Below are 16,093 nucleotides of genomic sequence, written 5' to 3' on the forward strand. Positions count from 1 at the left end.
TGGTCATTCCTGGCAGGATTGAGGTTTGGGAGCAGTTCTCAGTAAGCATGCAGAGTTTCTCTACATATGTTAACAGTAACTATACGTATATTTGGCCAGAGATCACATATCTAGCCTGAACCAATTACATTCATAAGAGGTGCAGTACACAGCAAAATAATGGTTAATCAGGAGAAGGGTAATTATTGCTAATAAAGCTGCGGTAGACAAGGTAATTTGTTGTGAGCAGTGTTTAATTTTATGGTGTAGATAAACCTGTTCATTCCAAACACATCTGAAGAAATGTGCTTTTGTTCACACATGATGATTCACAGTCCCCATCACCACAGTAACCATCCCCCATGGTGACTGGATCCTGGTGCCTGGTAGCCACAGCTTTGAAACTCCACATTTCTGCTAAGGACAATAATTTTCTCTTCCTAGACATTCAAGTTCTGTGTTCTAAAGGGAGAAGGATCAAAACTCCAAAAGCCCTCATTTTGATCTTGTTCAAGTTTACCAGCATGGCTTCCCTATATCCATATTATTAGGTTGGTGCAAACATAATTGTGGTTTCAAACTGTGAATTTTAAATCATTATAGCTAGGCTCAAATACATCTTTATTAGTCAAAATAAGAACCATTACAGTCACATTTTTGCCAGTGAGAAATAAGTTTGTTTATTCCTGTAGCATAAAAATCCATGCTTCAGGATTCAACAAACTCTTGGAAAGCATTTTTGGCCTCTTGCTGATTGTGGAAGAGTTTTCCCTACAAAAGGTTGTTGAGATACTTGAAGGAAGTGGTAGTCAGTTAGCAAGAGGTCAGGTGAATGTGGCAGATGAGGCAAAACGTGATAGCCCAGTTCATTCGACTTTTGACACATTGGTTGTGTGAGGTGGTTGGGCATTGATATGGAGAATTGGGCCCTTCTGTTGACCAGTGCCAGGTGCAGGCATTGCAGCTTTCAGGGCATCTCATCAGTTTGCTGAGCATACTTCTCAGTGTAATCCCCCTCAGTTTCACCGGGGATTTAGAAAGCTGTAGTGGATCAGATGGGCAGCAGACCACCAAACAGGGACCATGACCTTTTTTGGTGCAAGTTTGGCTTTGGGAAATGCTTTGGAACTTCTTCTCAGTCCAGCCACTGAACTGGTCATCACTGGTTGTCATAAAATCCACTATTCATCGCGTGTGACAATCCAATAGAGAAATGCTTCATTGTTGTTGTATAGAATAAGAGAAGATGACATTTCAACAAAATGACGATTTTTAAAAAATTTTCAGTCAGCTCATGAGGCACCCACTTATCAATCTTTTTCACCTTTACAATTTGCTTCAAATGCTGAATGATCTTAGAATGGTTGACACCAAGTTCTTCAGCAACTTCTTATATAGTTGTAAGAGGTTCAGCTTCAATGATCCTTTCAATTGGTAATTGTCAACTTCTGATGGCCAGCCACTACACTCTTCATCTTCCAGACTCTCATATCCTTTGCAAAATTTCTTGAACAACCAATGCACTGTATGTTTGTTAGCAGTTCCTGGCCAAATGCATTGTTAATGTTGCCAGTTGTCTCTGCTGCTTTATGACACATTTTAAACTCAAATAATTTGCTTTTTGTCTAACATCATTTCCCTAGTCTTAAATAAATATAAAGAGCAAGTAATAAGTCATTAGCAAAAAAGCAAAGTGAAAAATGCACAGTAAAATGATATATAAGAATGTTTTCAATACCAAATGGCGAATTTCAACAATGCAAAAACCGCAATTACTTTTGCACCAACCTAGTATATAATTAGTCTTCATAAAAATTTTATGTACTGATAAACATTCACAGAGTAGAATAATATCTTCTAATCAATTGAGCAGAAGAGCTTCACATTTATACTTTTTTCAATTTTATGTATTTTTGGTTCTTGCTGCTCTCCTGCTTTCTCTAGCTTGGCGAGCAGGGGCTGCTCTAGCTGCAGTGCATGGGCCTCTCAGTGCAGCGGCCTCTCTCTTTGCAGAGTCCAGGCTCTAGGCTTGTGCACTTCAGTAGCTGTGGCTCGTGGGCTTAGTTGCCCTGCAGCATGTGGGATCTTCCTGCATCAGGGGTTGAACCTGTGTGCCCTGCACTGGCAGGCAGACTCCTAACCACTGGACCACCAGGGAAGTCCCTTTACGTTTATTCTTAAAGAATAGTTAACATGGCTTTTAGATGATGTAAACATAGGTAATTAGATAATGTAGGTAAGGTAAATATAAGCAAAAATTAAGGGAATTTTGGCAAAAATACTTTGTGATCTAGTTTACTGAGTCAGCTTAGATTGTCACTTGTCCAAGACTTGCCGAAAAAGACAACTGAAAAACAAAGGAAATGCTTAATCTTGCATTTACTTATTAATGGCACCTTAAAATGGCCAAAGCCCTGCTTGGAGCATTTTGATATTTGAGTCCATTTGTGCTGTGTGTTTTGTGCCTATGCAAAGCTTTGTGCATACCATGTGCCTGAAGAGAAATTAGTCTCATCTGTTCAAGATATAGGCAAATTACTGAGCAGTGTCGCTGAGGCAGCTTGCATTTTTCAGTAGAGATATCTGAGACAATAATTGGTTTGTGTGCTTTTCTTCTTTGATTAGGTGACAGCCATTCAGACCGAAGTGTCCCAGAAACAGAGGGAGTGTGAGGCGGACTTACTGAAAGCGGAGCCCGCCCTGGTGGCTGCGACAGCTGCCCTCAATACACTCAACAGGGTAAGAATGCTTCCTGGGCTCAGGGTTTTCTCAAAGTAATATTTGAAGGTTATTAGAGTTTGATAACTGGATTGAGAGTGAAATCCATGCAATCAAAAGGAAAGAAAGTCCCATAAAATGTTACAGTTGAAACAACTATTTAAGGACATCATTGAGGTCAGCATTATAGTTGAGCTGCCTTTCCCATCCGAAAGTCTGTCCTCCTTGACCCCAGCACGTAGTCTCCTTTTGAATACTTCCAATGCCATGCAGTTTATGCTCTCATAAAAGGCAACTCTATTGTTAGCACTTAGATTTGGCCCAAATCCAGTGGTTCATATTATGTGTTGCTTTAAAAACCAAGTGGAAGATTCTTTATTTCCTCTGTTGCTTTAAGAAGTAAGTGGGGGATTCTTTATATCCTCTGGATATTTCCTAGTATGGATATCTTATAAAAGTAGTTTTAATGATAGACTCTCAGGGAAAGAAGAAAAACCTGGATGCAAAGATACCTAGTTTTGACCCACACCATTTTTCCTAAATTCACATTATTAGCAAAATCTCATTGAGCATTCAAATTCCCATAAGAGAAAATAAACTGTGGTGATCAGAAGGACTGTGTAAAGAGAGATGGAATTATGGGCAATGTTATTTTAAAAACTGGCAGCTGGTCTTGCCTTTCGGTTCTGCTAGGCCTCTGGGAGATTCCCAGGGCATTACTAGGCCTGAGGGTCTTGGACTCACCTTCGAAGAAGGGATCCAGACTTCCACTGCTCTTCAAAGAAATATTCCATTTGTTTCTCTCAGTATTTTGAAGAAAATAATTTTGACTGTGAACAGAGGGTTATTATCTTCATGGATGTTTCTTTTAGCATTACCATAAAGTTAAACAGTTTAAAAGAACATAGGTATACTATGATGGAAGATTAATTATTTTGCTTTAAAATAATCTGCTACCATTAAAATGAGAATTGTTAAATCCTAGCTAGCAATGTGAAAAAATGTTCATGATCTATTAAATAAACAAGGCATAGTATAAAATAGCATATATTATGACATTTTTTAAATAAGAACATGCTTATACATAGGAAAAGTTGGAAAAAAAGATAAAAGTAACTGATTATCTCTGAAATTTTATACTTTCCTCTTTCTGAGCTCTAGAATGTTTATGTTGTTCTTTGTGCTTTGTATTGACAGCTTTTTCTCTGAATATATTATTATTTACTCAGTCCAAATAAATTAATATCACTTAAGTATAAAGCTCAGTATATTTATAAATGATGAAAGGATTTTGGTTACTTAGTTCTCAGTTAGCATTAGCATATTTCTCGTTTTTGCTTTTGTTCTTGTTTTCACACCCTTTCTGTTCTTTGCAGTCATTTCCCAAATGAAAAGGCAATTTATGGTAATAGAGGAGAATCAGGTTCAACATTTGGTGAGATTATATAAGTAAGAGTATATAATACAGTTCAGGAAATTTCATAGAAAATCCTTTAAAAAAAAAAACACATGTATTGTGAACCTACGTATACTTCTTATAGATATTAATTCTTACTCCAAAGTATTTGCTCTGATACTTGTAACTTATTACATTAATACCATCTCTTGAGTAAATTAAGATCCTGGCCTTCAGAGACTAAAGAGGGACGTAGAAGGAAGGTTCAGCCTCTACGGGCATCTTCCTGGTTGAGTCATTCTAGTGTGATAGAAGATGCTTCTTGTGCATATAGAGCAGAAAGACAACACTAAGAGGCTCTGAGCTAAAGGACTGTTTCTGGGTTGTTGCTGTTATTTAGTCGCCGAGTTGTGTCTGACTCTTTGTGACCCCGTGGACTATAGCCCACCAGGCTCTTCTGTCCATGGGATTCTCCAGGCAAGAATACTGGAGTGGGTTGGCATTTCATACTCCAGGGGATCTTCCCTACTCAGGGATCAAACCCATGTCTCTTGAATTGGCGTGCAGATTCTTTACCACTGCACCACCAGGGAAGTCCCTGTTTCTAGAAGGCCTGATTAAAAGGCAAATATATTATGTAGGTTGGATGAACCCATAAATACCCTAAAACCTGTACATTTGTGAAATTCCCTGGCCTCAGTGTGCAAGACTCTGCAGGACTGGTACCTCAGGACGATAAATTTACTTGGAAGGCAAAAAAGGCAGTGATGTTTTCAAAGTATCAGAAAAGTGCCAGAAAGACCTGGACCTACTGGTGTCCCACAGTGGGATCTCTGGGAGGGCTGCAAAAACTGCCAGACCGAGACTGGTGTGAAGAGGAGAAGGTGGGAAAGACCAGCCACTGAAGACCAGCTTAATGACCCAACAGTGGCTGTGAGAGAGCAGAGCGCCCTGGTCTTGAGAGTGTGTGTGCTTTTCTTCAGGTCAATCTCACCGAGCTGAAAGCTTTTCCCAACCCGCCGAATGCAGTTACCAACGTTACTGCGGCTGTGATGGTCCTTCTGGCTCCTCGGGGCAGAGTGCCGAAAGACCGGAGTTGGAAAGCAGCTAAAGTCTTCATGGGAAAGGTATCAGCCTGGCAGCATGAAAATTCTGATGATTTCTGTGTTCAGTTCTGTGGTTATACTTGACAGCAGGGACAGGAGAGGAATGGGCTGGGAGTTTGGGATTAGCAGATGCAAACTATTTTATGCAGAATCGATAAACAACAGGGTCCTATTGCATGGCGCAGGGAACTATATTCAATATCCTCTGATAGACCATATGAAAAGAAAGTGTGTATATATAGTCTCTATATATGTATTATTGAATCTCTGTGCTCTACATCAGAAATTAACCCAACATTATGAATCAACTATACTTCAGTAAAATAAATTTTCTTAAAGTACAGACAGTTTGAGGAGAAAGAAGAAAGCTATAAAATTCCTAACTATTAAAAAGAAGTCATGTTCACATTTGCTGAGAGTAATCTACTGTGTGTTCTCTGGACCTAGAACTTTTGTTTGCCAAGTTGGAGATTAGCATGGGGTTGTAGCACACTCAGATCAGCACCAGCAGCAGTTGGAAGGTTGCTAATTATTTTCAAAATTATGAAAGCAGTTAAGTGTAGGAGGGAGAAAATTACATGGATTTCTTCTGTTGGAAAATGTTACTAATGTACAAGAAGGTGAAGCAAAGGGGCTTTGGGCTATGTGTTTTTCTTTTTCTTTTCTGCCTTTCTTTTCTTCAAAATGTGAATGCCTCCTGTGCAAAGACTGAATATTTTACCCTGGGATAAAAGGGATTTTAAAAGTGTCCATTGCTAATTCTAACTTTAGACTGTAAAGACCGAAAAAGTCAAACAGTGGGATAAATGCAGCTTGCCAATTTTGCCTTTGTGATGTGAATCCTAAAAGCTGATTTTAACTTTTGATCTTGGAATTTTCTCTGCAGCACAAATGGCTCATTGCAGTAAGTCTTTTTTGCTTTACAGGTGGATGATTTTTTGCAAGCGTTAATTAACTATGACAAAGAGCACATTCCAGAGAATTGTCTAAAAGTGGTGAAGGAGCAGTACTTGAGAGACCCTGAGTTCAACCCAAACCTGATTCGGACCAAATCTTTTGCAGCAGCTGGTCTCTGCGCCTGGGTCATCAACATCATGAAATTCTATGAGGTGTATCAGCCATGACCAGATGGTTTATGGGTGTTATTCAGGAAGGGTCATATATATATTAATTTCTAGACCAGCAAAAAATGTAAAATAATTTGATATTTAATTATCTGAATAAGATACATTTCTAAGAATAAGACATGAAGGCATCAGATTAATCAGAATTCTCTAAAGGAGGATATCTGAAATGTTGGAAGCCATGCTTTTTTAGGGTAGAGTAACTTCTTTAGGTCAAATAGCAGCAATTAAATTTGATTAGATAAAAACATCTGGGTAGAATAATTATATTTATTTATATTGAAATATTTCAGTTGTTGGCTTGAAACAACTGCAAGTCTGAGTTCATGTTTAATTAAATTTCATCTTTGCTCCCAAAGCAGAAATTTACACCAGCTACAAGTAGACTAAATGAGATGAGAAATAACCTTTGGAGGACTTTGGTATTTTAATGACAAATGTGTTTTTGACTGTATGCGGTCTTTTCTAAAGTTTGTGCTTTGGGGCCAAATATAGATGATCATCTCAGTTAATCATGTATTTATCAGGTACTTGTCTGTCAGGTATGTCCCAAACACTTTGTGAAGGACATCCCACTTTGTGGGATGTGAAAGGGAACATGCATGGCCCTTTGCCAGGAAGAGCTGACGCTGACTCATTTCTGTCTTTAAATCTTGTGTGTTATATTCAAAGGTGGAATTGCTGAGGAAATGCCACTGTCACTCCCAGAACGATTTTCAGAAAACTAGGTTATGTCCCTCACTCTGGGGACCCATGGGAATAGGACCCTGTCCGTCTCTCTTTAGTGGAAACCTGTATCAGGCAAGACTGCAGACGGATCACAGCTGATAGGCAGCCTCATTCCATAATGGCACGCCTGACTACTGTGCTAGCCTCACGCCCTAGGTGGAAAGACAAGGCCAGCACTGGACCATTGCTGTGTTCTGTGTTGTTTTGCTATAAAATAGAACAGAAAATTTAATATCCTTTCTCCCTTCCCAACAGAATATTTGATCCACTCAAATGCTCAAACCACCCATTCAGATAGCCTTTAAGGTGGCCAGGAACTTAGGAAAAAAAGAAAAAGTGTTAGTGTGGTTAACGTTATACTGTGTGAGCCTATCTCACATGTTCCTTTCTGGGTTCAGAGAATTTCTCCACACCAATTTTCTGCGTTTAAGGCTAGACATAATCCCACCTTTAGCTGTAGCTGCTGTACTCGACAATTTCTGGTGATATGAGGATTGCCTCCAAGTTTTATGAAAAACGAATTTTAGTATCTTAGTGGTATTTGACCTGTGTAGCATTTTCTGCTAGTGCTTGTCACTCTAATGTCCACAACAAATGAGTGAGTAATGGACAAGCAGAGAGAATTTGGAAGGCTATGTGGATTTTTGTTCTGCCGCTAGTTGTTACCATGACTAAGATTAAACACCAAATTTATAGGTGAATTAGAGATTTTAACTGTAAAGCTTCCAGCAAATAGAAGACCGAATGATTACCTGCCCTCTTTGCATCTTGATTGCCTTGTGAAATAACCCTTATGTGGCTTTTCAGGTCTACTGTGACGTGGAGCCCAAACGCCAAGCATTAGCCCAGGCAAACTTAGAACTCTCTGCAGCTGCTGAGAAATTGGAGGCTATCAGGAAAAAGCTAGCGGTAAGTACAGGCTCCAACGCTGAAGAAGTTCCTAAGAGGTGGAGCCCCGCCCCCACTCTTAGGATCCCACCTTCAGACAGGGCCGTCTCTGAGACCTACTGCTCAGGAAGGAATTGGATCTTTCATGAATATATTCATTTATATTCTTCTTCAGTAGACATTCTTTGTCTGCTGGATGCTGACTGAGCTGGTAAAGGGAACTTTCATGATTTCTGCACTTAAGAAACTTCCATGGTCTGGCAGTAGAAAGAGGGTAGCATTCAGGGATTTAAAGCAAGGATTCTGGAACCAAAGTGCCTGGGTTTACATCCAGACTCCACTATTTACTGTTTCACCCAGCACATGTTAGTTAACCTCTTTGAGCCTCTCTTTTCTCATCTGAGAAATTGGTACTGTAATAGCATTTACTTAGGTAGATCATGAAGATTTTTATCCAGTTTTTGGATTTTTATCTCATTTTTGAGAGTAATTCATAATGAGACTTTAGCACGGTGCCCGGCATATAGTATGTGATTAGAAAATGCTAACTGAAAATATTATCACCTTGACTCTCTCTACAAGTACATAACAGATCATTGTCACTTGTTGCTACAATTTATGTGTGACTATATCCAGAAGGCAATAGGAACACTGAAAAAGAGCCTAGAGAAATTAGGGAAAGTTTCATGATGAAGGTGTATTTGATATGAGCTGCAAAAATTACTTGGGAGTCACCAAGGATAATAAGATCAGGAGAGGTGTTTGTGATTTAAAAACAAAAAAGTGAAGAAAAGAGGGAAGAAGCAGTTGGTAGACTTCATGAGTCCTAGTAGGCCAGAACCCTAACATGAGTGTCTGGGGGATGGTTAGGAATAGTAGGAAGGAATGAAAGGTGAAGTTGCAAAAACCTTCTCTGCCTTTCATGCTGCAGAATTTAAATCTTACCTGACCTTGGTATTGAGCCTTTGAAAGATTTTAATAGGTTAAAATGGCGTGGTTGCTTTTCATCAACTGAATGGAAGCTGGAGGAAGAGAAGAGGCTAGCTGCAGAAAGACAAGTTAGAAGTGCCACTGTGGGTCCTACGAGGGCCTCGGTTAGGCAGGAGAAGCTACAGTAGAGACAAGAAGCAGCAGCTGGTAGACTGGACAAGTCCGTGCATTCGAGGCTGCTGATGACATGGTGGTGGAGGGACACATACAGAACAGAGATGATGAGCTGGAGGTGCCTGACATGATAGCTTGGAGTGGTACAGGCAGAGTGGCAAGGCTGGGTAACCCTGGCCACCTAGGGAAATCCTCAGAGCTTCAGTTTCTTAACTGTCACTTTGTGAATCACAGCTAACTCTCAAGGTGGGCATCTGTGATGTATTTTGGCTACCAGCATCCAATCTACCTTCTTTGGGTGGCAACTGACTGGTTTATCTTTGGAGAATTACCTTTTCCCACTGGGTACACTCAGGTAGGACTTCGATCAGGGGTACCGTCTTCTGTCCTAGCTGAAGTCTGGTTATGTGATCCAAGCTTTGCCAGTTTGACTCCCCCAATCTCTAGAATCAAATTAGTAGCCAGAGAATGAGACTGAAAATAAAGTTCATGTAAGGTAGGACTGTGTCCAGAGGAAGCTTTCAAGTATTTTGTTCCTGCCCCCGAGTCTCTCTCGAGTTCCTAGGAGCCTGCATGCGATTCTGTGCCTTTCCTTTCCTTGAAAGAGCTCCCCCATTTTCAGGAGATTCTCTTTAGCTTAATTTGGCTAGAGATGGTCTCTAGGAGCAGAAAGAGTTGAGGGGAGACCTGAAGGAGCATGCTCCCATCTTGGAGGAATTCCTACCATGGGTCTCTGAGCCCATGAACTCAGGGATCACTGTACCTGGACTGTGGTGCTCACAGTGGGCAGGCAGCCAAGCCAGGCTTCCTATAGAACAGGACTTGAACTTGGCTTGATTATATGTGGGGACACTATTGTCAACAACAGTAGCTGATTTAGACAAATTTAGAAAAAACATATTCATTTTATTAAATTTAGCTTCATTTATTGGTCAATGCTCTCACTGTCAGTGTGACTAAAACCTTTAGAAGAACGTGGCCATCTATTATTAATGGCTTTATGTAATTGTTAGAAGCAAGTGAATATTCATGGAAAAGTAATGAGAATGCTCAAGACAGCCATGAAAGTAAAAGTGTTAGTTGCTCAGTCGTGTCTGCCTCTTTGCAACCCTACGGTCTGTAGCCTGCCAGGCTCCTCTGTCCATGGGATTCTCCAGGCAAGAATACTAGAGAGATTCCCTTCGCCAGGCAATCTTCCCAACCCAGGCATCGAACTCAGTTCTCTTGCATTGCAGGCAGAATCCTTACTGTCTTACCAGTTCTAAAGTTAAGACTTTCTATGCTTGTGGAATTCGCCCTCTTTTGGGTACAGCCTGCACTGAGCTGAAAAGAACTGCTTACCTTGGTTGTTTTCAAAGACCCGCAGTAGAAGCAGAGGTTTGTATATCAATTAACTGCAAATCTAAGTTTACAGACACAGAGAAAAGAATAACAGTCACAATGTCTTTATGGAAGTTGGTCTCTCCTATCCCCCTATCAAGTGGATTTCCAGAGAGTAGTTATTAATGCATCAGAATCTTTGTCTGCTGTTTCTACCACCATTGAATTAGGTGGTAGTAATGTGTCAGTAATGTCTTGGTTTTTATGGTCATATTGTGGTTATGTGGGAGAATGTCCTTTGTAGGAAATTTAAAGTAAAAAACGATTCTCTATGAAGACGGGTCAGGCCACAGTCAAAGACAAACTGCATAGTTTCTGTCTGTCGGTACAGAGTCAAGCCAAGGTTTGAGCCCAGGTGTCGTGATGATTTTTGCCAGCTTTGCTTTCGTCTCCTTCAGCCTCTGTTTCCGTCTCTCTTGTGGCCTTTCTCACCTCCTCATCTCTCCTCTCTCCTCCTCCTGTTGCCTTCTCACCTAGAAAAGCAGGGCTGTGCCTACCAGCATTTAGGAAATTCATTCATTCAGTAACTAGTATTAGACTTTGTATATTTGTTCTTTCAAAGTCCTTATCTCTACTTTCAGACTAAAAGATGGCCTCATATTGAAGGCTGAGTGGGGAAAAAAACAAAACAAAACTTCTTAGGTCATCTTGTCTTGAAACATACAGGATCTAAGGATGGCCCTGAAAATGTGCAAACTCATCTCTTTAGGGTAGTGGTTCTCAGAGTGTGTTCTCTCGACCACAGAAGCATCAGTGTCACCTGGGAACTCATTAGAGGTCCAGACTCTCAGATCCACCGAAAGAGCACCCTTGGCAGGGAGTCCAGGAATTGGGGTTTGATCAAACCCTCCAGGTGGTTCTGGTGCACACTTCAGCTGGAGAACACTGATTTCAGGGTGTCTGGTAGGCTGGGTCAGACTAAGTCCTTCCCCCACCTCCCATTTATTTCTAGAACCTGAGAGGCCAGGGCCTGTCCGGAACTGTGAAGCAACCAAGATTCTACCCAACTCACAGGCTGACAGGTTACCCACCGCTCTTTCACAGATGCTGGGCAGAAGATGTGGGGTACGGGGCTGAGTGGGTCAGAGAGCGGAGGGCTTCATTGCCCACAGCACAACGAGCAGCGTGAGCCTCGTGTGGGCCTCAGCTCCCCCAATCCCCGTGTCCGTGATGCACAGTGGGTCAGCTGAGGCAGTTCACAGTGGGTTTGTGTCATAGCTGAGATATCCCAAGCTTAGGAAACACCCCCTATAAAGAAAGCTGCGAGTAAATCTGCCCAACTTTTGTCCTACAGAGAAACACATCTTTAGTACTCTGGTGCAGGAGCACTTCTGTCCGTGCCCTGAGAGAAACACTGGCTCTATTTCCGAAGCCTATGTGCTCTGCAGATATCTTGCGGAAGATAGTCCAGAGCAAGAGCTGTCAGTACCTCTTCATGAGAGGCAGAGAAAGCAAGTGCAGGAGCCCATGGTCCCCCAATATACAATACCTCCTTTACAAAAGGAAACAGTATATCAGCTTATATCTTAGGTGTGTGAATTATTGCTGATGAGTCGCTCAGTCCTGTCTGACTCTGTGACCCCATGGACTGCAGCATGCCAGGCTTCCCTGTCCTTCACTGTCTCCTAGAGTTTGTTTAAACTCATGTCTATTGAATCAGTGATCCCATCCAACCATCTTGTCACCTCTGTTGCCCCCTGCTCCTCCTACCCTCAATCTTTCCCAGCATCAGAGTCTTTTCCAATGAGTTGGCTCTTTGCATCAGGTAGCAAAGTATTGGAGTTTCAGCCTCAGTCCTTCTGATGAATACTCAGGGTTTATTTTCTTTAAGATTGACTGGTTGGATGTCCTTGCAGTCCAAGGGACTCTCAAAAGTCTTCTCCAGGACCATAGTTTGAAAGCATCAATTCTTCAGTGCTCAGCCTTCTTTATGGTCCAGCTCTCACATCCATACATGACTACTGGAAAAACCATAGCTTTGGCTTTGTCAGCAAGGTAATATCTCTGCTTTTTATTAGGGTTTCTAGGTTTGTCATAGCTTTTCTTCCAAGGAGCAAGCATCTTTTAATTTCATGGCTGAAGTCACCATCCACAGTGATTTTGGAGCCCAAGAAAATAAAGTCTATCACTATTTCCATGGTTTCCCCATCTATTTGCCATGAAGTAATGGCACTGGATGCCATGATCTTAGTTTTTTGAATGCAGAATTTTATGCCAGCTTTTTCACTCTCCTCTTTCACTGTCATCAGGAGACGCTTTAGTTCCTGTTCACGTTCTGCCATAAGTGTGGTGCCATCAGCATATCTGAGGTTATTGATATTTCTCCCAGCAATCTTGATTCCAGCTTGTGCTTCATCCACCCCAGCATTTTGCATGATGTACTCTGCATTTACATTAAATAAGGAGAATGACAATATGCAGCCTTGACGCACTCCCTTCCCAATTTTGAACCAGTCCGTTGTTGCACATCCAGTTCTAACTATTGCTTCTTAACCTGCATAGACATTTCTCAGGAGGTAGGTCAGGTGGTTTGGTATTCCCATCTCTTTAAGAATTTTCCACAGTTTGTTGTAATCTACACAGTCTAAGGTTTTAGCATAGTCAATGAAACAGAAGTAGATGTTTTTCTGGAATTCCCTTGCTTTTTCTGTGATTCAATGGATGTTGGCAATTTGATCTCTGGTTTCTCTGCCTTTTCTAAATCCAGCTTATACATCTGAAAGTTCTTGGTTCAAATAACTGTTAAAGCCTACGTTGAAGGATTTTCAGCATTACCTTGCCAACATGTGAAATGAGTGCAATTGTGTAGAGAAGGTAATGGCAACCCACTCCAGTACTCTTGCCTGGCAAATCCCTTGGATGGAGGAGCCTGGTAGGCTGCAGTCCATGGGGTCACGAAAAGTCGGACACGACTGAGCGACTTCACTTTCACTTTTCACTTTCATGCATTGGAGAAGGAAATGGCAACCCACTCCAGTGTTCTTGCCTGGAGAATCCCAGGGACAGGGGAGCCTGGTGGGCCGCCATCTATGGGGTCGCACACAGTCGGACACGACTGAAGCTGCTTAGCAGCAGCAGTGCAATAGTATGAACATTCTTTGGCATTGGCCGCCTTTGGGATTGGAATGAAAACTGACCTATTCCAGCTCTGTGGCCACTGCTAAGTTTTCCAAATTAACAGCATCATCTTTTAGGATTTTAAATAGCTCAGCTGGAATTCCATGAACTCCATTAGCTTTGTTTGTAGTAATCCTTCCTAAGGCCCACCTGACTTTGCACACCAGGATGTCTGGCTCTAGGTGAGTGACCACACCATCATGGTTATCTGGGTCATTAAGACTTTTTTTGTATAGTTCTTCTGTGTATTTCTGCCATCTCTTCTTAGTCTCTTCTGCTTCTGTTAGGTCTGTGTATAACTAGGTCAACCCTATGGAATGGATGACATTATTTCATTTTTCAGATGATGCATGCATGCATGCTAAGTCACTTCAGTTGTGTCTGACTAATGAAACTGAGGCATAGAGAGCTTACACAGTCCACCTTGAGGCTGCTTAGCTGATAGCAGAATCCAGATATGAACTCAGGTGTCTGATACCAGAGCTAAGATCAGCTTCTCTATTTTATAAAAACCATGCACTGTATGTGTGTGTTTGTACTTACGTGCACACATGATCTTGTCCAACTCTTGCGACCCCATGGAATGTAGCCTGCCAGGCTCCTCTGTCCATAGGATTTTACTGGCAAGAATACTAGAGTGGGTTGCCGTTTCCTCCTCCAGGGGCTCTTCCTGACCCAGAGACTGAACCTGTGCCTCTTGTGTCTCCTGCATTGACAGGAGGGTTCTTCACCACTGTGCCACCTGAAAGTGAAAAGGGAAAGTTGCTCAGTCGTGTCGAACTCTTTGCAACCCCATGGACTATACAGTCCATGGAATTCTCGAGGCCAGAATACTGGAGTGGGTAGCCTTTCCCTTCTCCAGGGGATCTTCCCAACCCAGGGATAAACCCAGGTCTCCCGCATTGCAGGCGGATTCTTTACCAGCTGAGCCACAAGGGAAACCCAAGAATACTGGAGTGGGTAGCCTATCCCTTCTCCACTGGATCTTCCTGACCTAGGAATTGAACTGGGATCTCCTGCATTGCAGGGGGATTCTTTACCAACTGAGCTATCAGGGAACCCACTGTGCCACCTGGGAAGCCCTATAAAACCATAAATACTTTTAATAAAATATAACTCTAGATATTATTTATTTTGACCTGATTTCTAACTGAAGATGTGTGATATCTCCACCATTTCTCACAAATTTGGCATTATTTCATATGTAAATCTTAAATATGGCATGTACTTTTTTAAAGAAGTATTACTTCAATGATATAAGTTAAGATAATAATGTAATAATTGGGTCATAGACAAATATTGACAGTCTCTCTAAATAGGGTATGTTCTACAAATTTGATTATTAAAGTCTCTTGGAATTTTGCACATATTTATAAGCACAGTGTTAAAAATCTCATTTAGGATTGTTAGAACATGCAGGTAGCAAGATGCTATAATAAGGAGTCTCCCAAGTATTTGCTCCCTTAGTCAGGGCTCCTTTAGCTATACAAAATAGAAACCCCCTTAGGAAACCTTAAGCCAAAATGGAGACCAGGAATATTCATGGCACTCTGAGGGGGAAAAAAAAAAAAAATGTGTGACTTGGTCTCTGGAGGAACAGGATCCAGGAAGTGGGAAGCTGTCAAGAACATATTTAGGGCCATGTGACTTCTCCCCTTGCTACCTTTCATTCTTTCTCTTTCTCTGGACTGATTTCTCGTGCTTTCCTGTGCCCCTGGTGAAAGACGGTCCCTCTCTAAATGAAGCCCTCCCCAATATACACATCTTCCCAGATCTTATAATGCTGAAGACAGTGGCATGCCTCAGCTTTGCAATCCCAAGTTTCCAGAAGAGAAAATCTGGTTGGCCAAGCCAGGCCAGGGTCTGAGATCTAAAGGGGCTCAATAATTAACACTCTTCTTCATTGCCTGAATTATGGACCAATGAGAAGTGGAAAGAGAAGTCAGCAGAGAGAACAGAAAGATGACCTTCATCGTTAATATAGGGAAGCTGAGGCTTAGGCACGAGTGAGGGAACTGGACACTCAGAGTGTATTTGAGTCAGCAGGGCACGTCCACTGGCCCAGGTAGCTGTCTGCACTCTGCCCAGTGTGGGAGGACGAGAGGAAGACTGCATGGTTGCCCTGATGCATTTATTATCACCAACCTTTCATCTTCTCCCAAAACGTATGTGTGCTTAAGGGGCAAAGGAGAGAAGGAAGTTTGCTTCATTTACCTTAAGGTAACAGGTGTTTTAAGATGATTGTAATGTTTGCTTTTTATCTAAAAATGGCTCAGAAGTTAATTTTGACTCTTCTTTTTTTTTTCTTTAAAGGATTTGAATCGAAATCTGAGCAGACTCACAGATTCATTTGAAAAGGCAATAGCTGAGAAACTTCGCTGTCAAGAAGAGGTGAACCAAACTAATAAAACTATTGAACTAGCCAACAGACTTGTGAGGGAACTTGAGGTGAGTGAACCTTTTCTTCCAAAATTCTAACCAAAATATTAAGAATCAGCTTTGGGGGATTTTATCCTCATTTGCTCTCAACAATGACTGACTAAACATGGAAT

At 41.5% G+C, this 16,093-nt stretch overlaps 1 protein-coding gene across 1 annotated transcript in view; it reads left to right on the forward strand.

Annotated features, from left to right (window-relative positions):
* The window catches only part of DNAH11 (dynein axonemal heavy chain 11), a 355,953-nt gene that overhangs the window by 224,066 nt on the left and 115,794 nt on the right, over positions 1–16,093 (forward strand). Inside the window, exons 58-62 of the mRNA XM_052639247.1 lie at positions 2,605–2,718; positions 5,077–5,220; positions 6,126–6,308; positions 7,860–7,961; positions 15,855–15,993. Of these exons, the coding sequence (XP_052495207.1) occupies positions 2,605–2,718; positions 5,077–5,220; positions 6,126–6,308; positions 7,860–7,961; positions 15,855–15,993 (682 nt within the window). The remainder of the gene's footprint in view (positions 1–2,604; positions 2,719–5,076; positions 5,221–6,125; positions 6,309–7,859; positions 7,962–15,854; positions 15,994–16,093) is intronic.

This window comes from Budorcas taxicolor, chromosome 4 (assembly GCF_023091745.1).
Source record: "Budorcas taxicolor isolate Tak-1 chromosome 4, Takin1.1, whole genome shotgun sequence".
Taxonomy (NCBI): Eukaryota; Metazoa; Chordata; class Mammalia; order Artiodactyla; family Bovidae; genus Budorcas; species Budorcas taxicolor.